A 24866-nucleotide genomic window follows, 5' to 3' on the forward strand; every position below is an offset into this window, starting at 1 on the left:
CGAAAATTGAAAATTATCTAGTTCCGGTAAAGAATTAAACACCTTTTCTCTAAAAAATGGTTGATAATCAGTAACCGAAATTTGAAAATTAAAAAAAAAATGACAATCACCAATCAATAATCGGATAGTTTATCGAATATCCGATAAAGTTCGGAATTTGAATTTGGATGCCTTCTCCAAATTTCTGCCGGATTTGAATATTGGTGAATCCAATCCGTTTACATGTCTTCTAAAAATTAAACTTTTTGTTTTCAAGTTGATAGGTCAAATATAGGATTTTGTCAACTTTCCACACCCACTAGCAATTTGACAGCACAACATAGACTAATCTTTATATCTTTCTCAGCGATTGCGAGTTGTGCACAAGGACAATATTGTTTTCGCATTCGTAATAAGGACAACAAATTTCATATTATTCATCTTCACTGATGGTTCAATGGGCTGGAGATGTAAGGGAGTAGAGCCAAACCAATATTTATTTTTCATAAGATACGTAAGAAAAGGTACCATGACTAGTCAATAGAAACGTGCCACAATTATTAAAACTCTAAAATTGTCTAAGCTGCCAACACAGAGCTGTTCTAGTGGTGAAACCAACATTTCTTTGTAAAGAGGTCGTGGGTTTGACTCTTGCTGAGGCATATTAATATCCCCTCCCCCGGCTTAATAAGCCCCTTTATACCAAGAAAAAAAAAATTGTCTAAAATCTTCCAATTATGAATCCACAATCCACATGACACAATAATCAATAGCAAAAGAATAAGACCATATATATTAATGAATCTAAACTCTCAAGAGACAGGAAGGAAATGTATATCAAATGTTTAATTGCATCCTCCAACTTAAATTTAGGATAATTCATCTGACCCTGAAGTTTGACTTAGGTCACATTTAGTCCATAAAAGATTGCATCTTGTATTTGACTGCATATGGTATTTGAAGACGTCCAAATAAGGACATAGTTATGTTTTTATTAACCTCGTTTAATGTAAATCTTTCTTGGACCAAATTACCCTTTCCTTTTAAAATACCTCACAGTTGTCTTACCCAACGAGTCAATGACCACTGCAACTAGGGGTGTCAACGGTTCGGGTTGGGCCGATTTCGAGCTGAAAAACACTTGGCCCATTAAGAAAATAACGGTCTTGGGCCATTGCAATTTGAGTTCGAGCTGATTACCAGTTTGGGCGAACGGTTTAGAATTGAGTTTACTAACGGTTTGGGTTCGGGTTTACTAAGGTATGTTTTGAGTGCCTTGTTCACGTGTGGAATTTATCAAGAACATGTAAACATTAAGTTCTCTCCAATTTTACTATGTTTTATAATTTTTCTTGTACTTAATAATTATATAAAAGAAATTACTTATAACAATTTATTTTAAATTAGAAAAAAAAATTTCAAAATGTTTGTGAATTCCATAGTCTACAAGTAATGTGAGTTTAGTGTCTTTAGGCTAAAATTGAAGTGTTGGGTATGTATTTTATTGACAATTATTTTGTATGTTTAACAAACTTTTGAGTCAGAGATTCAAAAACACAATGTCAGACATAGCTTTGGCAGCATGATATATACTTACTTTGCTACAATAGTAATATATTTTATCTTGTTCTCGGCTAAGCCTGGAAAATTCTCATTTGTTGCTGCCTACTATTCTGTTCTATATGCCGTCCAAAATTGTGCTGTTGCTCCATCTGATTTTTGATCTTGCTCCTGTCGGTTCACAAATGAGTGACATAAACTCCACATCACCTTTGGTAGACTAGAAAGTCTGTTTTATGGTCTTCAACCATTATAGTGAACTGGGTCTGGAACAAAACAGCTAAAGCAACCTTAGCCTCAATTAAAAAGTGACCCCTCCCCCCAGGGGGGCGCCATCAGGGGACTACACCAAGAAAGGAAGGTTGTTACCAACTAGTTTACAAACCACTTAGCACCCTTTTCTGCTTTTTTTCATCATCCTGAAATACTGAAGCTCTGTAGAACAAGTACCAAAGCGAATAGAATAGAATAGAAACACAAAAAGTGTCGTTAAATTCAAAATTCCTTCATATAAAATGGGGCACAGAAAATATGAACATTATTAACATTATATTTGGATGAAAGGGAGTAAAATAGCTTGCTTGGTCTTCAAAACTAAAGGCAAAATGGGCCACGATACTTGATTTACCAACCGAATCTGCACATTATTCACTTGCCAGAAAACCACCTTAAGTTTCTGTAAGGCACAACTCTCGTCCATCTCTAGGCAAAATGATGAACTTCCTCAATGTTTGAATAAAACCCCAACTGGTGGCAAAGGGAAAGCTAAAAATTTTGGAGCTCTTGAACTCCCAACTTCTTTGTTGCTTTCTATAATCCTGAACGGGTCTATAGATCAGGATGAATTCGCCCATACTTTTCTCACTTCGCCTTTCCTCTTTTTGCATTTTTTCCAAAGCTTTTTCCCTTGAAAGATTTGTTCTTGGCATGAACCATTCTGCTAGCGTTCTTTTGCCTTTCTTTTCGGATTTGTTCAGGATTTTTTAATTCTGAACGGACATGAGCATTTGGCAACGAATGATGCTTCTTCCCACCTTTGAACTTTCTATTATGTCCTTGCATCCGTTGTTCTCCTGGAAAAAAGGAAAGCATGCAACAACTATTGTTATTGAACTTCACTCCCTAACCAAGGCACACCATTGTTAGTTATTCTTATTTCCTTTCTGTTTTAAAAATATATAGTATGGTAGAAAATATGTACCTTTTATCATCAAAAAAGAATATTAAGACACATCAAGTCATCAAATGTTAACATTATGCAACATCAGCTCATCAAAAAATCAATATTCAATCACATCAAATCATCAAAAGTCAATATTAAGCCATATCAATCCATCCATAAAAAATCAACATAGACATAGAAGACAACACAACTGAAGAAGCAAACCATTGGAACTATAAGGCGTACATTTGGTTACCGGTCTTGAGATTACTCATTTTCCTGGTATATCAAGTCTCACATTTGGTTTGTAATGTTCTTAGAAAGAATGTTCTATAACTTTGAACAATAAAATTTCTCTCAATCTACAAAAATGACAATGTTCTTTGAGAAGTTTGACTAGCCAAATGATTTTACTTCTCACACAACAGCCTCTTTCCAATAAATTCAAGACTGCCTAAATTTGATTTCAATTGAAGAACCTATATTCACATAGAAATGTAGTCAATGTGCGGTGAATACAGCCCAAACTGCCGTGTTATTTATATACATACATCAAAATTAGTCATACTTAACAATGCTGTTAGTTTTTAAGTTTTTAATTATTTCATTACTATCTTAATATTGAAGGAATTTTTTGATTTGAGAAATAACTCCAGCAATTTTGTCCTTTTTGAAATTGATTTAACTATTTCAATTGGATTCAAAATATTGTTTAAAATGATATTTGGCATTAATAAAAACAAGACATTCACTACCATAAAGGTGGCACTGTGGCAGCTGCCCAGGCCCTCAAATCTGCTTGGACACCCAGGCGTTTCACAACTCGTAACTATGACCCTGCCCTGTGGTAGATATGTCGCCAGTCCTACCAATTTCATTGGGACTGGAAATTCCACTAACCCTGCGCTAACTTTAAAGTGCACGTTTAAAAGCATAGGCACAGCCATGTCAACAGTTAAATCTAATGAAAGTCAATGTTATAGAGATTCAATTTCAGCAATTTCATTTTAATGATAGAGAGCAAGGGCCAATATTGTTTACAGATTTGTTTACCCAACTCTCATTTAAAATTTTTGTCTTTTAGTGACAAAGACACGACTTTATTTACACATGCAACTTTGTCCTAAATCCCAATTTGGTCGTGTTCAAAATTGAACTGGAAAGTGCTCAAAATTAAGTCAAAATGAGGAAAACACCATAGGTCTATATCCATCATGTTCAATTTAGAAGCAAGTTCAAAAAGATGAAGTCGAATCTCAAAATTCTCAAAACCGCAGGTTTTAAGTCTTGGCCTTACAGTCCCTGTTCAGTTACAAGCAGCCTCCGTCTGCATGAATAAAACACAAATCTAGCTGGATTGCTGATGCAGCCCTTGATTGGGTTACCAAGCAAGCCGTAATACACCAAGATCCTCTAAAGATAACCAGATCCCATTATTTTTGGACAGCACTTTGGCCTTTATTTGGAGAAGTTTAAGGGGTCTTTTTGAGGGGGTAACTTCAATGTTTGGACAGATATGAACAGGAGGACTAATTTAAATTTCATCCTCAATCCAAGACTACAAAAATATAGGAGTCAGTTGGGGAATTTAGAGGTCTATGACTCAATGGTTTTCTAGGGTTTGGATGGGGCTGAAATTTTAAGAGAATGTCGGGAAAATATAGAGATTCTGTTCCCCTAAAGAAGGCCTTAAACTAATCAGGTCTTAGTCATAAAATCTGCAGATGTAGATTTAATGGAGGTTTATCCACATCTGTAACAAACAGTCAGAAAAGAAGGCGTAAAAGAAAGGTCCAAGACCTTAGGAAGAAAGGAGGATGGAGATTCCCTGCCTAGTTCATTGACCTGCTTGGTGAACCAATAAAACGCTGATTAATGGCTCTTGATAATAGTGATTCACTCCTGCCCAAGTCCCCAACTTACTTGGTCATCATTGGTGAGGCTGCCCAATAGACCCAAGGAGAATCAAGTGGCCGCTGACCAACTTCTAATCCCACAATTTGCTCCAAAACAATATTTGCTTAACTAACTAGTTTGTATTTTATTCTTCACTCAAGGCATTCATTTTCAAATCGGTGAACAGCCGTACAAGTACTTTTTGGACTGAATAGAAATAAAAGAGTCCTAAACTAACTCTAAGATGATCTCTTACCTATTCCAAACTACCATCCACCTTTTTAAAGAGTTCTACAACAAAACCACCCACCTATTTAAAAGGAACTCTAAAATAACTAAAGTGCTACTCTCGTTACATAAATAAGATGGAAAAAAAAGACCGTACTACTCTCACTTAAATTGAATAAATTAGTATACCAAGTATAGAATTTCCGTACTCAGCTCATTAACCTATGTTTGAGGTTCATTAAGTTCAACGATTACAAGGGGAGCTAATAAAGACCCAACAAAAATGCCTATCAACCCTAGGTTGATTTCTAAGAAAAAAGAGCCTTCTAACGGTGCTGGATCTACATCAATTAGGCAGGGGAGAGACTTGAGGTTCCTAGGCCTATTTATCTACCTTCTAAACCAGCATCAATACTGTCAACTCCAGGGATAATATCCACTCTCCCAACTATAACCCATTTCATGGGGACACCGCAAGAGAGAACGGCCGTCGTCAAGTGCTCAATTTCTGAAGGCTTGGTCATGGGTTAAAATCCACGAAACATCATCTTTGGGTTAAGGCTGTGTGCATAGAACCCTTCTTAGACCCTGCTATATGCAGATGAATTGTACACTAGGTATGACCTTTTTCTTTATTATTATATTTTTTTTTTTACAGCAAAATAGACAGTGTTATGGTTAATGGTAAGTTAGGCTTCTCAATACTGTGATAGGTTAACTGTAACTGTAAATTGTTACGCATGTATATAAACTTGAAAACAATCAAGAAATGCTTAACAAACAACAGAACGTTTCAAACATCACCTGTTGAACCACTCGGCTCTCCGGAACTAGCTTCCGTACTCCTTCCTCTAAGAGAAATCTTCTTGTGTGACCCTTCTTTCCACTTCTTGTATATACCTGTCTTGGTGGCTTTCACTTTAGCACCCCCCTCAGTCGTTACCTATACAAAATTTTAGGGGGGGGGGGGGGCAGAAAAAAAGTTGGAAGCCATGAAAATTAGCAAACATTGACTAGCTAGCCTGTGAAAGTTCTTGGGTTTTAGAACAATTATTCATTAGCAAAACAATTGGGTAGCCCAAGGAAAACTGACCACTCAATATAAATAAGAAAGGAGGGAAACAACCAAGATTATGAGAATCTTCGAACTAGCAGAATTCAAAATCATCTAAAATACTGTGATAAATTTAGGCTACATAACAAATGTCTCCTCAAATTTCAAATTCTTTAGAGTTCTCTTTTCCTTTCTTTTCTTGGTTACCAAGTGTAGCCTTGTGGAAGTAACCAAATCAATACGATAAAAATTGGTCTATGAGGTTTCAACTGCAAACCATAGCCTTACCATACACCAGAACAAATTTGAAGAATAACAATGTGATAGATTTGCAATATGCAGTGGCTTTTTCAAGGTGCAGTTTAATGGGAAAGCAATCTTCCACATTTTTTTTATTATGATTTTTATAAGGTTCCTACTCATCACCATAAATGATGAGAAGAGTAGTAGTTAAGTTAGCTATTTTTGTTCAGCCTTCTATATAAGCTCAAGGGGTTGAGATGGGAAGGTAAATTTTGTAAATTAAACTCTAATAGAATCTTAGAGGGAAGCATCTTCCCTGGCTCTTCCTCTCCCACCCTGGCTACCCCTCTAACCTCCCCTCTCCCCCAGCTCTTTGTGCATCACCCTCTCTGCTCTTTACTTCTCATTGAATCCTTTAAGGCCAATCCTAGAAGACTGGAATTTGATTAGGTAGGTTCCTGAATCTATTCACAACTCAGAAGTGCTTCCACTAGTGGGAGAGGTTCTAGCATATCAAGTCCTAGTTATCAAGGTGGCAAGGCAAGCATGGCATTGGAGGGGGCAAAACAGCAGCGCACTACTGTAGAGTCAACCTCGAACTGTAACAGCCAAGTGGGAGGTTGATTGCAACCAGGATCAATACAATTGCAGGAGCAGCAACAGCAACAGCCTTCAGTCATAATTAACAGCAACTGCAATCTTTGTGATCAACTGATGATGACTTGAATCTTCATTTCCATCTTAATGAATTGTTGGGAATGAACAATAGCAGCAGCAGCAGAGAAAGGAGAGGATTAGAGGATAGCGGGGGTAGGTAAGCACTATCTCAGCCCTAAGTCTCTCACGCATGGCTATCTGAGCTGTTGAACATGGCTTACTCAATAAGCAATGGCAATGGCCTGTAAGTTTAGTATTTCCTTAAATAGTATAAACTTGCATTACAAAGAAAAAGGCCTAGTTGTAGCTTGGCTAAAGCTTTAGAAGAGACAGAATCATCCTGACTGAAAATAGAAAATATTGACCTAATATCTAGTGACGATAGAATCTTCTGAAAATAAAAACTAACTAGAATTAGAAAATATTAGGCTTTATAATTCAAATAAATGCATAAACTACTAATATAGAAATCAAATGAAGCTCCTAAATCTTCCCAAAACAGAATCTTCAAGTAATCTCATCTTGGGACCCATTAATTTTCTAAGAATATTTCCGCTAAACCAAACATGGGGCTCTGACACTGTTCACGCAACCAGTGACGTAAACAATGTTTTTGCACTTCATCCATACTTCTATTTGGAGGTAGTACTGCCTTATGTGGTGCTCCATTGGACAAACAAAAACTTGCCAAATCATCAGACCAGGCTGCCTCTCACAGCAGTTGCATCCCACACTAATGTTGAACTGGTTTTGGGGCTTGTCTCTATGGGTATATATGGATTATAATCTACATCAGGTGCCCAATGTGAGAAAGGTGACAAGGAGCAACACTCCACCTTGATATCCATGCATGAAGGATCCCAACTCTCCATCAGTTTCATCTTCTTCACCTGACCTCTTATAACCATATTGCGAGAGAGAAGAACCATTGGTGACCCAATTTTTGGCGTCGCAGATAAGAATCAACAGACGATGGAAATGTAAGGTTGCAGTCCATCCAACATGCTAGTTCTCACTGGTCACCTCTTCAACAACCCATCCTGTAATCGGACATCCACTCAGTGTCATAGACGATTCCCAGACAGCAGATCGGAGAACGAAGCTCAGCGACATCCATTTCACACTTGCAACTTCTGCCAGATTTCACACTAATCATCTCAGCCTCAATAAATCCATCAGCCTACATACTAGAGGTGGCTGACTGTTCCTTGCGTGCAATAAGTTCTGGAGACATAAACAGAGGAAAGGGGAGAGGGGAGAGATGAGAAATGGAAGGCAGAGGAAGGGGCATGGAGTCACTGAGAAGGGGTGTAAAAGATAGGGCTCAATAATATGAATTAAATCATGGGCAGAAAAGCTAAACATTTCATTCCACTCTGATGTAAGCACAAGACCCCCTGGCCAAAAACCTAAGTAGGTCCCATAGCAGGGATCTAAGAAGCCAACATGAAGTAGCCGAACCCTACATGAGGGGTATTTTGGGCATTTTATCCCTCAATTTACTCATGAAATTGAATTAGGATTTATTTCAGAATTTAAGTAAGCCAGTCTAAATCCAATTTGGATTTGTTTGAAGTCTTTGATTGTGAGTTGAAGTTGTGTTTTGACGAAGTCCAATTTGGTGTTAAGTTGGTAATTTAAGTCCTAGGTTATCTAATTAGCATGTGCTATTAAATTATTAATTAAAGATAAAAGTTTGAGATCCCAATCCAAGGGTTGAGATTAAAAGGGATCTCGAACTTGAGTCGGAGTCCTTTGATTTAGGCTACAAATACCCTTCTCATTATAAGTTATTTTGTGATTTGATGAATTAAAAACTTTGAGCATCTAATTGCTTGAGTGTGGCAGGGTCCTTTTGAGGGGAACCATGCAGTTGTCTTGAGACTGCTTCTGAGATAATTCCAACATTCAAGCATGCATCCTATTAAGTTTTGAAGCATCAAACATAAATTCCAGCAGTCATCCTCGAGTTCCAAGCCTTCCCCAACTAGGTCAGAGCCCTTCCCCACTTTCCTCATACCCACAAAAGTCCCTCCTCCCCCTCCCCTACCTCATGCACCCATCACAGCCCTCCCCTCTCTTGTCTGACCTAGGAATCACCGCGAAACCCATACCATCTCTCCTGGTCCTTCCCATCGATCTCCTGCATTCCCAGCCTCTCCATTAAACCCTGGAGCCCCTCCCCTTTTCTTCCTTCTTCCCTACGGCACCCAATCCCAACCCCTTTAGGACTCATTGATTCCCAGCCCCAAAACCCATCATTATACCCTCATCAGTCAGAGTTACCTAGGCACCACTCCTAACATTAGATTCCCTTAAGCAGCCCTAATTCCTGGACTTAGAAATTTTCTGCAATTCATCTTCTTCAACTAGATTTGCAGAATTTTGAAAATTCCAGAAAAATCCTAAACCTAAAAGGTATTCCAAGGTCAGCCCAAGCATTAGAGCCAACCCTTGCCCTCCCCCCAAACACTAACTGAACCCTAGAAGCTTTAGAATTCAAAATTTCAAATCTGTGATTCCAAGTATAAGAGGATTCAGACCTGAAGATTGGTTTCAAAAGGTTCTAAACCCTCTCAGAAGACGAAAAAACCCCTTCCTACCTTTGCTGGAACTCCTGGGTAGCAACTTTCTAGGGAGATTGCAGCTTAAACCCTAACCCTAGGTCCGTGGTTACATCACTCTCCCTCAGGTGATACAAAATAATCCTTGTGAGTCACTTAAAAGTCCCAATATGTTTGCACTTTCATTTAGTTGAGTCCGTGTTTGTTTTGCTTTACAATTTTAGTCCAAGTAGAAGTCCTAGTTTGATTTGTTTTCTAATGTTGAATCCTAGTATGAATCCTTCATATAAGGATATAAATATAGCCCTTTGCTTGTAAAGAAGACCAATTTGATTATTAAAAAACTTGAGATTGAAGGTGAAATAGTGGAGTCGGGGGTCTTCTAAGGAAGAAAGCCTGTGGCTGCTCTTGGTGCTCTTATTTTCAGCAAGTTACCAACACCCTCTCTCCCTAACAAGTACATATCCCCCACCCCTCCCCCATTCTTCTATTCCTTCTCCGCCTTTGCAGCCCTCTTCTTCCCCCTCCCCAAGTTTACGGCAACCCATCCCCAAACCCTAATTCTCCTAAACCCAAATTTCCCATCTCATTACAGCCTCTGTTCTGCCCCCTCCCCTAGCCTGTGACAGCCATACCCTCATCCCTAACCCTATTTTCCCAATCCCCCCATTCCCCAAGCCTATTCCCCATTACAGCCCATATTGGTTCCCCTTTCCCCTCTCTTTTCCATTGTGGCAGTATCACGCTTTCCCTTACCCTAGTTTAAGACCCTAGGCCTCTTCCCTTAACCTAATCCCAATCCCTTCTAGCATATTCACTCCCACCCCTTCCCTAACCTTCAACCCCAACCTTAGCGTATTCCCCTTACCCAAAACCCTAGAAAATTCTGCACTTTACCTTCTTCACCAAAACCCTAGAAACCCTAACCTTCTCTCACTTAGATCATACAAACTCTTCAACACCTTCTTTCACTTAGATCCTACAAACTCTTCAACCAAAAACTATTCCCTTTTAGAATTCACCCCAAACCCCTCCTTTACCTTCAACCTTAACCCTAACCCTAGCCACCCTCCAGAAACCCTAAAATAAGAAAACCCTAATTTTCATAAACCATAGCCTCGGAGGTTCTGAATTTCAATTTACAGCAAGGTACAGTTCTGGAAATCAATAAATCCTAGACTGTATGCCATACCCAAACCCTATAGACCTTAACACAAGAACTAGAATCAATCAAATCAGCCCTACACCTAAACAGAAGGATTGTGAAGCCCTAACTTTACTGCTGGTTCACTTAGATTGATCCTGAAGACAAGCCCTAGATTTGGGGGTTACATCAATAATTCATTTGGGATGCAGTTATGAGGATTCTAAGGTATCTCAAGAGTGCTCTTGGACATGGAGGTAGTATATTCAGATCATGCTCATAGGCGGGTGGAAGGATTCTCATATGCTGATTAGGCAGGTTCTCCAGTTGATAGGTAATTTACCAGAACTTATTGCACTTCTTTTTTTTTTTTTTTGAGGAAATTAGTGTCATGGAAGAGCAAGAAGCAAACCGTGGTTGCTACTTGCTATTTCAAGTGCATAATCAGAGCTTCACACAATGGCACGGTGATGTGTGAACTCATGCAGTCTTTTATTTGCAAGAAGAGTTCCTTTCCTTATGTTGGAATCCTAGAGTCTTAGGAGGAATATCTTTTCAAGGAGATTCCATTAGTTGTTTAGTCTAAATTAAAGTCTTAATTTTATGGCTGAGATTAATTGTAAGGGAGATTCTAAACTGTAAAGGATTCCCAATAAGATTGGATTCTTTAGAAGACTAAAAATAAGCCTAGTTTTTTCAGTGTAAACTTATGTCAGAATATTGAATAAAGGAATTGAGTTGAGGCCATGGGATCATGGCCTTCTTGAGGAGGGCACAGTCGAGAATTCATCTTCAAGATTCTAGCACTCCTCTTCCGAACTCCAGCATTCTTTCACAACTTCAGCAGCAATCCAGCCCTAAACAAGTTCAGTACAGCAACCAAGAACCCCTCCCCTATCCTGCGATTCTTTCAAGAACCCCATTCAACCTCCCCTCCTTGCGCAAGCCTCCCCAGCCCCTTCGAATCTTGCAGGAGCAAGAAAGACCCCCCCTTCCCCTTCTCTCCCTTGAGATACCCTTCTTTTTCCTTTTTCTGTTTCTTTATTTATTTTATTTTTTTCTGCTTCTTGCTGCAGAATTACAAGAAGAAAAAAAATAATAATAATAAAAAGGAAGAAAGAAAGGAAAAGAGAGAAAACCACAAGAAAAACACCCCCTCCCCAAAATCCCCGAATCACAAGCTTCCCTTCCCTTTTCTACCTTACCGCAGACTTCCTACATTTCCCCAGATAATTTTAGGTCACCCTATGACAGCCCACATCTTTTCCATCCATCTCCAAATTATTTAACTAAAACTATTCCACTCCCATTGCCCCTTTTGGGTATCCAAATCCTTTAAAATAACCAATCGCAAGGTTACCTTCCCTTTCCAAATAATTTTAATGAAACCCTAACCCCTCCTAGGACCCTCCCATAAATTCTTTAGAGAATCCACAAACGTCCCAATCCTTTTCTTTACCATCTAGGAACCCGTTCCAGCTACCTCCTAATCAATAACTTTACCCTTAAATATTTGGGTATCTCAATTACCCCCATTGGAGCCTAAAATTACAGTAATACTTATAATTAATCACCAAGACCCTAGATCCCCATCCTTTCCCAACAGTATTATTATTTGCTGGTTCAAAAGAAGGTAATCCTGGACGAACCCTTAATTTTAGGGAATCCATCCAACAAACCCTAACCCTAAAATCGGGTTCACATCACTTGGTTAGGGTTAGGATTTTGCAGGGTAGAGAAGGTGTAGGGGAAGATAATTCTAAAAGAACTTTACGAGATTTGTGAGGGTTGAAGTTATGGGAGGTTTGGTGAAACTGGGATTACGGTTAGACTAGGGTTTGATTTGGTATGAGTGGGCTGAAATTGGGAGGAAAGAAGGCCATTAGGGTTAAGGCAATGATGTTTGTAAAGTTAGGGACAGATCTAACCGTTAGATTGCCGTAGATTTGACCTTGAAATTTAGGAATAAGAAAAAGTCCAAAAATTGCAGAAAAAATCTAGAAAAATCTCGTAAATAGAAAAAGGGTGACAGAAGCATTAGGATTATGATTTTAGGGTTTGGGAGAGTGGCTACAGGTAGGGAAGGATGGGTAGGATTGGGGAATGTCCGTCTTGTAGAGGAAGAAAGCTGCAGTTTGTGTTGAATGGCTGCTGTAATTTGAAGAACACTTGTAGAAGTTAGCTCTCAAATTCCCACACCGGAGGTCCCACCTCTGAATTATTTTATTATATTCAGACAGAGTGTTTGGGGCCCACAGATTAAAAATCCAGGTAAATTATTAGGACTACAATATTGGTAACACAATTATAGGTAAAACATTAAAAATACATCGAAATAAAGCATTAGGACTAAAATTGTACAGTAGATTTGTTAAAGTTCAACAATTTTAAAAAATAATGAACAGTGGTTGCCAAATTTTTATGAGTAAATTATTGAGGAAAAAACAACTTAAAAGGAATATTTTAGGTAGTTAACACTTAAGATTGGAATTTTTATTAGAATAGATCAAAATTTTAGGGAGAAAGTTTAGGCATTCATGAGTTAGTTTCTAATCGGGTTTAACTATTTCTTCCTTAAAAATAGGGTTTTAATTGTAAACCTTGGATAATTATTGAGAATGACCTTTTTACCCATTATCTTTACCCTTAAGAACTAATTCGCAATATTGGGGAACCAAATAATGATATTTCACACATGGAAAGAGAAAAACGAAGGAAAAATAAAGGGATCAAGAGAATTTAAAAAAGTTGCGCCCGGTTGGGGGGGGCAACACTTGGGGAACTCCGCCCATGGTGACCTTCCCAAAAAGACCACAACCTAGATTTCCTCCAAACTCATGTGAATTTAATTCGACTCAAAATTACATAGCCACGGAGATTAAAGTGGACTCAAATTATAGGGATCCCGACCTAACTAGGAATCTCACTTACACAAGGACTCTCAAACATTTTGCAATATAATAATCAGAAAAATAAAATAAAAATAGATCTAGGGTCCAGACAACACACTGCACTCAATAGAACCCAGACCCAAGACACCTTAAGTCAGTCAAAATGACCAAAATACCCCTGGACTGATTTCTGCTGGGGGAGCTGGTTACGTCAATGACATTACAGATTTGTACTTTTTTGTGTTCAAATCAAAGCCAGACTTGGTTGGGAAGAATACATTTACAATAAAATTCCAAGATGCGGGGAGATCTTGGGGAGATCTCGGTGAGACGTGAGATATAAAAGAAACCTACTGATACATTAACCCACAGGACATCTCATCTCAGAATCCCCTAACTCAGCAAGTTCTCACAACCATAAAGATCAACCAGTCTAATGCAACTGCATCAGAAGAATAGTTCCTCATGAGGCTATGTTGTTCCATTTCAAATTACATTGCACCTGCTCATTCTTCTGCACTCGATAAATAAATCTAGAATAAATGAATGAAATAGGATTTCAACATCATACCTTTCCACTAGCTGTCACACGTTCACCGTTGTTTAACTTGATGTACTTCTTACCCCTCTGTAATCAACACAAAATAATGATTTAAGACAAAATCCAAATAGAAAAGCATTTTGGAAATAAACGTGATTAATTGATTCTCGAAAATACCTTATCCCAATGATACACAGATCTCTGTTTCTGCATTCCACCATCATCATCTGCAACTAAATCAAGAACAGCAGATTCCAGCCTATGGATATAGATGGAATCAGTAGATGCCAAACAAAACTGAGTAATTTTTTTAATCAGATAAATATCAGACACAGAAGGTGAGCAGATTAATAATAAAGTATGCCCCTCAATCACAAACTCCATGTCCTAAATGCTGTATTAAAAGCAGCAATGTTACGTTAAAGAATCCTGGCCTCCCAAATTGTCAACTAGACAATTACATATACTACATAACCGACTGATCTTGAAATAGCATTCATCAAGTTTCTGTACCCATATTTTTTACAACTGCAAGTGTAAGTAAAACTGAAGCACTGCCACATATGAATTAAGCTTGTCAAAAAGCAACACGAAATGAACATTCACCAAAACTAGAAAAAATCACCTTCAGATTCTGACTCTCTAATGTAAGGTGGAAACAGCACCTATGTGATAGAGTTCAAGATAAACAGCAGGCAAACAGGCACCATGTAATCCACTACCAAGTAATAATTAGTAAATTGAACTTCAAGTGGACACACTAAATGTGGCATAGACTAAACAAGAGTGTCTACACACTATTACCCTGGGAACACATTCCCTACAACAATCCTACATCGGAAGAGTATATAGAACTTTTTTCTATTTCTACTTCTAACCATACACCCACAAGATCATGCTATTAGCTTCAATAAGTTTTTGATGACAAAGCACAAAACACTAAAAACACAACCCACCAAACCTAAGAAATCAGAACTGAACTATGTTATCATCAAACTATCCCCCAGAAGAGCCAACTAAACCTATCAAACCAAATTTTTTAAGTACGAAAAAGAGGCCCAACTTTACCTTTATGGACACCCGCCCTCACTTCTAGAAATAACCAAGCAATTACAACACTAACCATCTTAAATTGTTGGATTAATTTTTCATTTTATTCCTTTCTGTCTCTTATTAGCTTCTGAGTGAAAAGAAACGAGGTGATTAAATCCAAAACACAAAGTGGTAGAATAGAAAGAGTGAGAATGAAACAAAATTCATGTAGACAACCAGTAAAGTGGGAACAAGGTCTAGAATTTATCTTTTACCTGCTTGATACAAAACCCTGGTTAGCTCTTACTGACAGTCCTGCCTCCAGATGCTGAAAGCAAAAACAGAACATAGGTAAACTACTTATATTAACCTCACCAAATTCGTCAGAATGTCAAACAGAAGGTCTACTTAAATGACAGGTTAAGAAGAAGCTGCAGATGTACAAAATTGCACCTAAAAATGTAGTCAACGAAACACGTAATTGTGGTGAATGGCCATAGACAAGACAAGACAAGAAATCCATCATGTAATACAGGCATAATTAAAAAGGATCATTATGTAGAAAAAGTGAAGGATGATGAACCTACTTGATTTGTAGGTATTGAACTAATGTAGTACTCCTCATCTTTAAAGCTATTATTTGCCTTCCTTTTAGAGCCCCGATCATCTAAGGATACAAAAACATTGAAAGTAGAGAATCAGGAAACAAGACAAGGTTTGCTCACATAGGCATCTTTGAGCTTCAAAAGAGAGATCGCTGGGGAAGAGAGCGACAACACAGTTGCATTGCATGCTGAAGTCATCAAGAAGTGCAAGTCAACAACATTAGAATGAATTGAAATCCACCGGCAAGCACATTAAGATGACAATATGACCAATGTAATGGAAACCATCGCCGAAAAAAATGTTGTCTGGGGGATGGAAAAACCTTTTTTCTCCTTGTCTTTTGAAGCTGTTTTCTCCTCCACTGAAAAAGGGCTTTCAGGTTGACCTTCCTGCATTGAGTAGTGTGTGACAGCAAAGAGTTTGTTAAGATCCACATAAGAGGGGGGCAGGATTTAGAAGACCAAGTTAAATCCTATACCAACGCAGAACATATTTGACCCTGCATCTTAATGATGCACTAATTATTACTTAACTGTGATAATGTGGTAGTATTTATTATACTAACACAATAATAACTCAGTACTTGAGTATAAAGATGGAGAAAAACAAGAGGTTAGAAACTGTGAACAGTACATATAATGGATAAATCTTCATTATGAACAACAAAACTAAAAGTGGTACATGAGAAGCTGAACATAACATCAATAGCAGCCAGTTCTATAGATATTGTTAAGCAAAACATGTTGACTAACACTAGATCCCACCAGAAGAAAAAAATGACTGGAAGTATTTAGAATAGAAACAACCTACTTTGTTTAATCTCATTCTTTTCTGTTTCATTTTTTCTAAAGAACCATGTTTCAATTGGTAATAAGGTTTATATGTTGGGTAATCTAAGTTAGGGCATTTAGATCTTATTTCCACATTCCCTTGCAAATAACTAGAGTCGTGACCTGTTTCGGGTATTTCCTTTTTCAAAGTTCTGTTGCAATCAGGACTTTGTCCTAGAGGCTAACACAGCCCTTCCTAATGCCCCCAAGATGGGATTGAGTAAAATTAGACTTGAGATTATCAAATTCTGCAGCAAGCTTGGCTGTTGTCTTCCTTCTCTGTGAGAGACTGCTTTCTAGCGTTTAAAGCCTAGATTACTGAGCTTCTGGTATTTCAAGTCCAGATTGCTGATTCTGCTGAGAGTTTAAGGTCCAAGTCTCGTTCCCCTAGTGTCAGGTCAAGAAGGATTGCGTCATGAGGTGCTCACAAAAATAATTCCAGTTTTGGCTGTGGAATCAGCCTCTGATTGAAGATTGCCCTACAAGATTGCTGCCATTGAAAGACTGAAACCTGGTAAGGAGATCCAACATCCCATCCCACCCCCATCCCCAATTAATTTTAATGTTCTTGAATTCCCAAGAGTCCCTAATCAACTTTCAAGAGAGAAAACTGCAACTCCATTAATTGATCAATCCAGCCATTCAATTCTCCAAAATCATCCGATGGTCGCTTCCATAGGTGGCACAACCCATCCACCTTTGGAGGCTATGCCACCATCAAATCCCATAATTCCAACTTCTTTCTAGAAATAGACTTTTCAAGAAACCATAACTTCAATTTAGCTATTGGGCAATGCCACCATAAAATTCATCCAAGACTTGGGACATCATCCCTATACGCCATACTTCATATTCGGTACATGTTTCAAGCTAACCCAACCATTGAGTCATTCGATCCTGACAATAAGTATTCAGTGCAAAACCATAAAATCCAATTTCACTCCAAGAAACCTATCTTAGATCACTGGATTAGTTTCAACCTTGAAACAGGGATTGGTTCTCCCATTCCCCACACACCCTATTATTCTTAACCAAAGCAATCATCCCAAAATCCTTCATATGAAAACCCCATTTCTCTAAAATCGAGTTTTCAAGCAACCCCAATTTTCCCAAATTCAAGTTTGCTTTATGTAGAACAGCCCTAGAAACTAGGGTATTATACAAGAAACGAGATCCTAAGCCAACTAAGACACTATAAGGGATGAGGGGAGGAGTTTGCACCGCACACAATTGAATTCACGTCAAAGAACCAATATGGAATTAAATATCAGCAAAGAAAAATATAAATAACATGCAAAATAAAACTAAAAGGCCAAGGGAAGAACAAATTAGATTTATTCATCCAATCTACAAGACTAGATAAGGTGGAATAGGGCATTGCATTCAAAATAACAAGAAAACACATCAGTAGTTCATACAATTGACCTTTCCTTCAATGAGGGAATAAGTATTAGATTCAAAGCATGAAACCTAATCCCAACGCAACTAACACGTAACCAATCACCAAACAGGGGCTAAGAACACAGCATAACTAGCAGAGGAGAAGGAGATGTAGAAAACAAGAAGAGCCAATAGGGATGGGAGACTGTCGATAGCAATAGTAAGAGAGTATTGAACTATAGGCAGCAGGACTGCCGTGAAATAAGGAAGAAAAGAAACAGAATGGGCTAAAGAAAGGGAAATTAGGCAACAAGAACTGTTGACTCTAGAAGAAGAGGTGAGAACAGAATTTTCAGAAGCAAAAGAAGTAGCAAGAAGAGAAGAAATTTTATCCATTGTGAGATCCTTGAGAGAACAGAAAAAAAATCCCAGGTAAGAGAAGAAGGCTTCTTTAAGGAAAAACAGTAGATCTTTGGAGAGGAAGGGGAAGGGAATTTTTGTAGTGCGAAATAAGGGTGAAAGGAGGGAAGAAAGCTTACCTAGAGAGGAGGAGGAAGAAGGCTCCACGTGAGGAGAGGAGAGAGGCTGGCAGAAGTCTTCAAGGTGCCTCTGGTTTTTCTTTTTCTTTTTTTTAATTCATCATCGTGCCCTTGCAGGTGGTTACATATTTAAAAGAAAAAATTTCCAAAAATACCCAAATAACATAAAGGAAACAAAATAAAATCTTATAACTCCAAACTATGAGAAGAAAACCCTGAACTACCCTTACAAAAATGACTCTATAATACCAATACTAATAAATAATTTAATACTAAAAAAATGTGGTGTGGACTACGGTCCTAAGGGTCCAGATGACCCTTTCTAGTAGCCGAACCACAAAGAAAAGTTCCGCCACCTCCACCTCTCGTAATAATGAATGATGGGTGTGGTTGGTGTCATGTCCCCATCATTGGTTCTTTGACAGACCTTGGTTACTGGCCCTAAATCCTATGGAGGCTACCGACAAGTAAAAGAACCAGTAAGCCCTTTGTATGGAACTGCAGATAGGAACGAAAGTTAGATAACTAGCATAGTCCAAAGTTCTCCTGTTGCATTTGAAGGTAGGCTTACACATAGAGTGAACAAAAAATGAGGCAAAACAAACACTGAAATTGAACTTAACACCCTAGGCAGGCTCTCTGGAAAACCCTCTTTCCTGATGATATTCAAGTATAGCTAACCACGAGATTTTGTGTCAGTGAAAAGCAGCTTACCCAGAACATAAAATGGTGGAAAAAATTAAGACAAAACTATAAAGAAGAAAAGCAATGAGAAGGGGCAGAAGGGGAAGGGAACTCGGCAGATATAGGATCCAATTTCACATTGACACAACCCAAAAAAAATGGAGCCACATGGCAGGCCTGATGGGCTAAAATTGTGGACAAGTAGACACAGAAGCTTAGCTTCAGCTAGAAAGGGTTAACCAACTACCAAACCCGAGCACTGAAAAGTTTAAGGTATGGACTACTGCAGGATGCATGGAAAAATCTACCTTTGGGGCCTGATTGATAGATCGTTGGTGATGAACCAAATTGATGATCCCTTCATGAACAGATCTTTTCTTCTTCATAACATCAACCCATTGGCTGGCAGGACCCTGCAAATGCATATGAGAATGATAGTATAAGAGGCAGCACAAATAAAAATAGTGTAAAGATCACACATAAGGCACAATTTGGAGTATAATTGTAATATAAAATTAATGAAGGGGGAAAAGAATGCCCTCTAAATGGAAATCAGCAAAAGAAGGGGCTCCCATATTATTGGGGACCCAATTATTCACACAGATTAAAGTCTATAAATGTGATGAGCTGAGAACATGATCTTTTCACCCATTTGTAAGTACATTATTCTCATTTCCTCCTAATGTGGGAACAAAGTAAATACAAAGACATACTACTGCTTTCAGAATCTAGAAGCCCATTTCAAAGCAGTCAAATGTGGTATCAAAAGAGTTGCACCGGTAAAGGCATGCTAACATTTTGAGCATCAACCACGGGGCCAGATTCTTGTCTTCAAAATTTCCATGAAAAAGTAATTATGTTTTAGCTCATCCCTTCATAACATTTGCTAACCATGCTCCACTCTAAAATTAATACTTTTGTGTGAGGCACCTTGGTATAGGACAATAGGAGACTCATTATAGATAATCCTCTGTATGGGAAACACTTCTTGATTATTTCTTACTTCTCAATAACTTAATACCTTTTACTCTCACTGGGCACATGGAAGGAACCACAGAAGTATCACTTCTTGACTATTTCAAAGGGTTTGGTGTATGCACAGTTTCTATGTTCCAGTCCAAAACAAATTGAACTAACTCATCTACAATAAAGAGCATAATTAAAATAACGAGACACCAAACCCTATATAGGCATTTCAGTATTAATATCTATGTTAAGGAGGTGCATTTGATACACAATTTTGTATCTGGAAGTGTTTTACAAGTCTGAATATGTTGGTTATCATTACTCCTACAAATGTAACAAATTCACCAATAACTGATAACTTCAAATTAGTATCGACAAAGAAAATTTTGTTTGATAGATGACCTATTTCAAAGTCATTGGATAAGATATACAAGGTTTAGGAATATAGTTACTTTCATATAATAAAATTTTATATTATTTTCCAACCCCAAGAAACAAAGGGATACTACAAAGCCTTTATTTGGAAACTTAAAAGGTAAATTTGTTCCCAAGAAAAGGGGAGATGCCTTAATACAAGAGTACTTCAGCATAATGAATGGTGATGAACTAAAAAAATTATCCACCATATCCAAAAAAACCTCTTTTCCTCTTATTGTTCTTCTTTTTCTTTTAGAAAATGGATGAATATCTCCCTAAATAAGTTAACTTCAGATATAATTAAAGATCATAAGACTTTAAGTCATGAAAATGCATCAACGGTTTCATCAGCAACAGTACTATGAACCAAACAGCAAAAGAGTTGAAGTATGTACCAGAAAGAGCTACATAACACAATAGTAAATAAGCAACTATAAATGGGCACCAATATATTAGAAACCATCCATAGCATCTCTGCAGTACAAGAAACAGAATAAAGAAAATTACTTGTAGGTGTTTGGATTTAGCAGCTTCACCTTCTGCTTCCAAAATGGTTTGCTTTGGTCTGATACACACCATCAATAAATTAATCATGCATTAGCTATTATGTTAAAATATAACTGCACAAATGCTGTAAACCAAACAACCCCCCCCCCCCAAAAAAAAAAAAAAAGAAGGAAAGCAATCGTAATATTACCAAAGAAAATGCATAGTCATGAAAAAGACCATCCAGATATTTTGGCTGACAAAGCACTCACCTGAAAGTTTTCAAGCGCTCTGAGAAGGCCGTTGCTGTCAACTCAATTCCTCCTAAAACATTTTTAAAAATTGGATGCAGTCCTTCACGAGGCAGAACCTTTGCTCTTCTAATAGACTCCTTTGAGGGCAAGGACTTTTTCTTTGAATATAAGCAAAACGAATTATTACAAACTTTTTGCAAATTAACCAGTTCTGTGCATGAATCAATGACTTCTCGAACTCTATCGGAAACAATATCTATTGCTGTCTGGGGAAAACGCCCATAAACTGTTTCACCATTTGCCACTGCTTGGTCAATTTTAGACAATACTCCATCCATGTCTTGAAGAACCTCCTCCTCAGTAGGAGCAGGTCTAACTGGCTTTGAGAGGAAGAGATGAAGATCTAAAAGGTAAGGCAAATCTTTTGATGTGATAAAAGAGAATGCTGTTCCAGGCCGGCCTGCCCGAGCAGCTCTCCCCACTCTATGGACAAAAAGTTTAGGGTTTGAAGAAAAGTGCCAGTTGATAACATTATCAAGCAATGGGATATCAATACCTCTGGCCGCAACATCTGTCACAATTAGAAACATTGTCTTTCTAGCCCTAAACTTTGATATATGCATTTTTCGAGCATCTTGATCCATATCACCATAACATACAGAAGGCTCTATACCCTCTTCTCTGAAAAGGACATTCAAGAACTCCACATCATGCCTTGAGGAGACAAAAATCAAACTCTGCTGATCAGAACTGATATGTTCCCTAATCAAATACAAGAGTGCAGCTGCTCTTTCTTCCTGCCGTAGAGAAAAGAACATAAGCTTCAGGTCAGGGCTAATTCTTGTCTCCAAATCAAGCCTTACAAGTTGAGGATCACACAATCCTGCTTTCGCAAACTCAGCAAGAGCACTGGGTAATGTTGCACTGAAAAGCAACGTCTGACGGGTTTCACTCAGCTGCCCAAGAATTTTATGTAACTGCTCCGCAAAGCCCATGCCAAAGAGTGAGTCAGCTTCATCAAAGACCACGTATTCCACAGTACGCAAGGACATGTCATCAACCTCAGACAAATGATGCATCAGCCTACCAGGAGTTGCGATAATGATATCAGGATTCTGTGCTAATTCTTCAAACTGACTTTCCATGCTATCACCGCCAACCAATAAACTAATACGCAGATCTGGGTGAAGAAGATAATCAAATTTTAGAATGATTTTCCACTAAGACTACCTATAGGGAAATAGTCATTGTATCTTTATACAAAATGAAATCAAAACATATGAAGTAAATTAAACAGAAGCTTCAAACAAGACATGAAGAGGAGAAAAAACAATATAATAAAATTATGTTTTTCACAAGTATTAATAATATAGAGTGACATAAGGAGAACATTTGGCAAACTTTTCAGTTTCAGAAACACATTTAAGAAAAGTAATAGTGTTTTTCTAGGACAACCCAGATTATAAAGAAGATGCTACCCGAGACACAAAAAAGGATGATTGCTGATATCCGCAAAATGGGACTTCTTGCTACAAAAGTGTTATAGGATCCCCCAAAGAAAAAACAAATTTTGTCAACCAAAAAGCAGGAAATTGCAAGTGTTGTCAGGCAACTTCTGTCCAAATTATCTGAATGAATGATCCCAGTGGCACACAGGATTAATGAATATGTGCATCTAGAAATTATTTTTTTGAACGTATCGATAGACTTGTGAGATTTCAACTATCACAGAGTTGAATGGAAGTTAAGAGCAGAACATTACATTCTCCACTAGTTTCTTTCCCCTTGAGTTGATACATGGCTTATATTATTCTTAAACCATATGAAAACCGCATCCATATGAAACTGTATACAGTATATTAGGTTTTCTAAGAGGTTTCACAAGCAAGTTCTGTTTATACAGCATTATCAGGTATTCCAAGAGTCTTGACAAACAAGTTCTGTTCATACAACATATTAGGTTTTCCAGAAGTTCTTACAAGCAAGGTCTGTTTATACAGCATATGAGGTTTTACAGGAGTTTATGCAAGCAAATTCAATAGAAAAGTAGCTTAGAAAAAAATCACTAAACAGAGTGTTTTGCAAAGAACAACTGAACAGTCCCGATAACAAACCTGTAAATCGACCAAGTTCTTTGGTGAACTTTAAAGTCTGAAGTGCCAAGTCTCTAGTGGGAGAAAGAATGAGAGCCCTAACCCCACCTTGAGGAACATGTTGTTTCAACCGCTCAAGCATTGGCACAAGGAAAGCAGCAGTCTTACCAGAGCCAGTTCGGGCCATGGCAACAACATCTGCACCAGCCAGTATGAGTGGCATGGTCTTCCGCTGTATGGGTGTGGGAACTCTATAACCCTTGCGTTTGATACCTCTGAAGACATTAGGGCTTAGACCGAGAGACTCGAATCCCCCAGACTTTGCTTTCTTCTTCTGTTTCTCCCTTCTTTTCAGTTCTGCTTTGGAGCTTACATGAATATTTTCTTCCTCCTCCGCCATGATCTCTCCTTCAATCGAAAACAGAGTAAAAAGCTGCCAACACTAGTGGAGTTACCTGAGAGCTATGACGAAATCACGAAAGGAAATATGTGGTTCAGGTTTTTCTGCTCAGTCCCTGGTACAAGGGGGGGGGGGGGGGGGGCGGGGGGGGGCGGCCGGGGGGGGGGGGGGGGCGGGGGGGGGCCGGAAATAAATGACCAAAAAAGAAAATACTGTGCGTGGGGGCCCCCGGATTTTTGCTCTTTTCTTTATAACCACCAATAAAGGAAATATGTGATTTTTTTCTCTCAAAATAAATCACCAAATAAAGAAAATATGTAATTAACTATAAATTAAAATATTAAGAAATATCAAATTTAATTCAAACCTGAAAATTGAAAATCACCTAATATAGGCTGACCATTATGTATGTTACCAAATTTTCTATCAATTAGATCTTATGTGCTAATTTGTTTGTAAAACTTCCATCATGGTGATTATGAAAAAGTTAAGTGGAATGTGAAAATTTCAACAATCATAAGTATGTGATCCCACAAAAGCTAAAACTAATTATAAAATATAAGATTTTAATGATATAATTGACATGCAATATAGTTTTTATAAATGAGGGTAATGTCATATTTTTTACTTCTTAATTTTAATGGCAAAATAGACATTTCATATTTAATGTTAACAGCCACTTAACACGTTTAGAAGTGAGGGGCGCAAAGTAATTTCACAGATAATGGGGTTTGATTAGTAATAAAACCAAAGTATAAAGGGGCAATAGTAATTATCTCATAAAAAAACATTATAATAGATGATAAATTATTCACCATAAGATTTGCATAATACACTTGTTATTGACCTAGAGGTGAACTGTATCAAACTGGAGGATGTTAGAATGGGAGGTGATAAAAAACCCTAATTTTAGACAGAAAAAATAAAAAAATTGTAGATTGCCCAATATTCTCTTATTATACATTCTTATATTTGTAATATTCTGATATTGTATACTGAGATTATATAATTCTTTTAGGGATAATTAATGTTGTCTCTTTATACTTTAATTTTATTATCATTTTATTTTCCATATTTTTAAAAATTACTAATCCAACCTTTAATTTTGTCTATAATTACTAATTATGCCTATTATTAAGCTAGATTAGTTTATGATGCTGTGGCATCTATATATTTTTTCAAAATTTCAAAATAATCTTGTAGTTATCTCTTTATTTATTTACTCTATTATCAAGTTATGATATTACCCTCAATTAACTA

At 37.7% G+C, this 24866-nt stretch overlaps 1 protein-coding gene across 1 annotated transcript; it reads right to left on the reverse strand.

The window, feature by feature from the left end:
* Nucleotides 1-1249: 1249 nt before the first annotated feature.
* LOC149008587 (putative DEAD-box ATP-dependent RNA helicase 29) lies at nucleotides 1250-23692 on the reverse strand. The gene is made up of 11 exons (XM_089165048.1): nucleotides 23228-23692; nucleotides 21132-22293; nucleotides 20881-20938; nucleotides 19299-19403; nucleotides 15880-15946; nucleotides 15539-15618; nucleotides 15227-15279; nucleotides 14097-14178; nucleotides 13950-14006; nucleotides 5630-5768; nucleotides 1250-2612 (listed from the first exon to the last, which is right to left on the reverse strand). The coding sequence occupies exons 1-11, from the start codon at nucleotides 23604-23606 to the stop codon at nucleotides 2401-2403; spliced, it is 2394 nt and encodes a 797-aa protein (XP_089021174.1). The 5' UTR covers nucleotides 23607-23692; the 3' UTR covers nucleotides 1250-2400.
* Nucleotides 23693-24866: the final 1174 nt, after the last annotated feature.

This window comes from Hakea prostrata, chromosome 8 (assembly GCF_041222555.1).
Source record: "Hakea prostrata isolate BN-2017 chromosome 8, UWA_Hpros_2, whole genome shotgun sequence".
NCBI classification, from domain to species: domain Eukaryota; kingdom Viridiplantae; phylum Streptophyta; class Magnoliopsida; order Proteales; family Proteaceae; genus Hakea; species Hakea prostrata.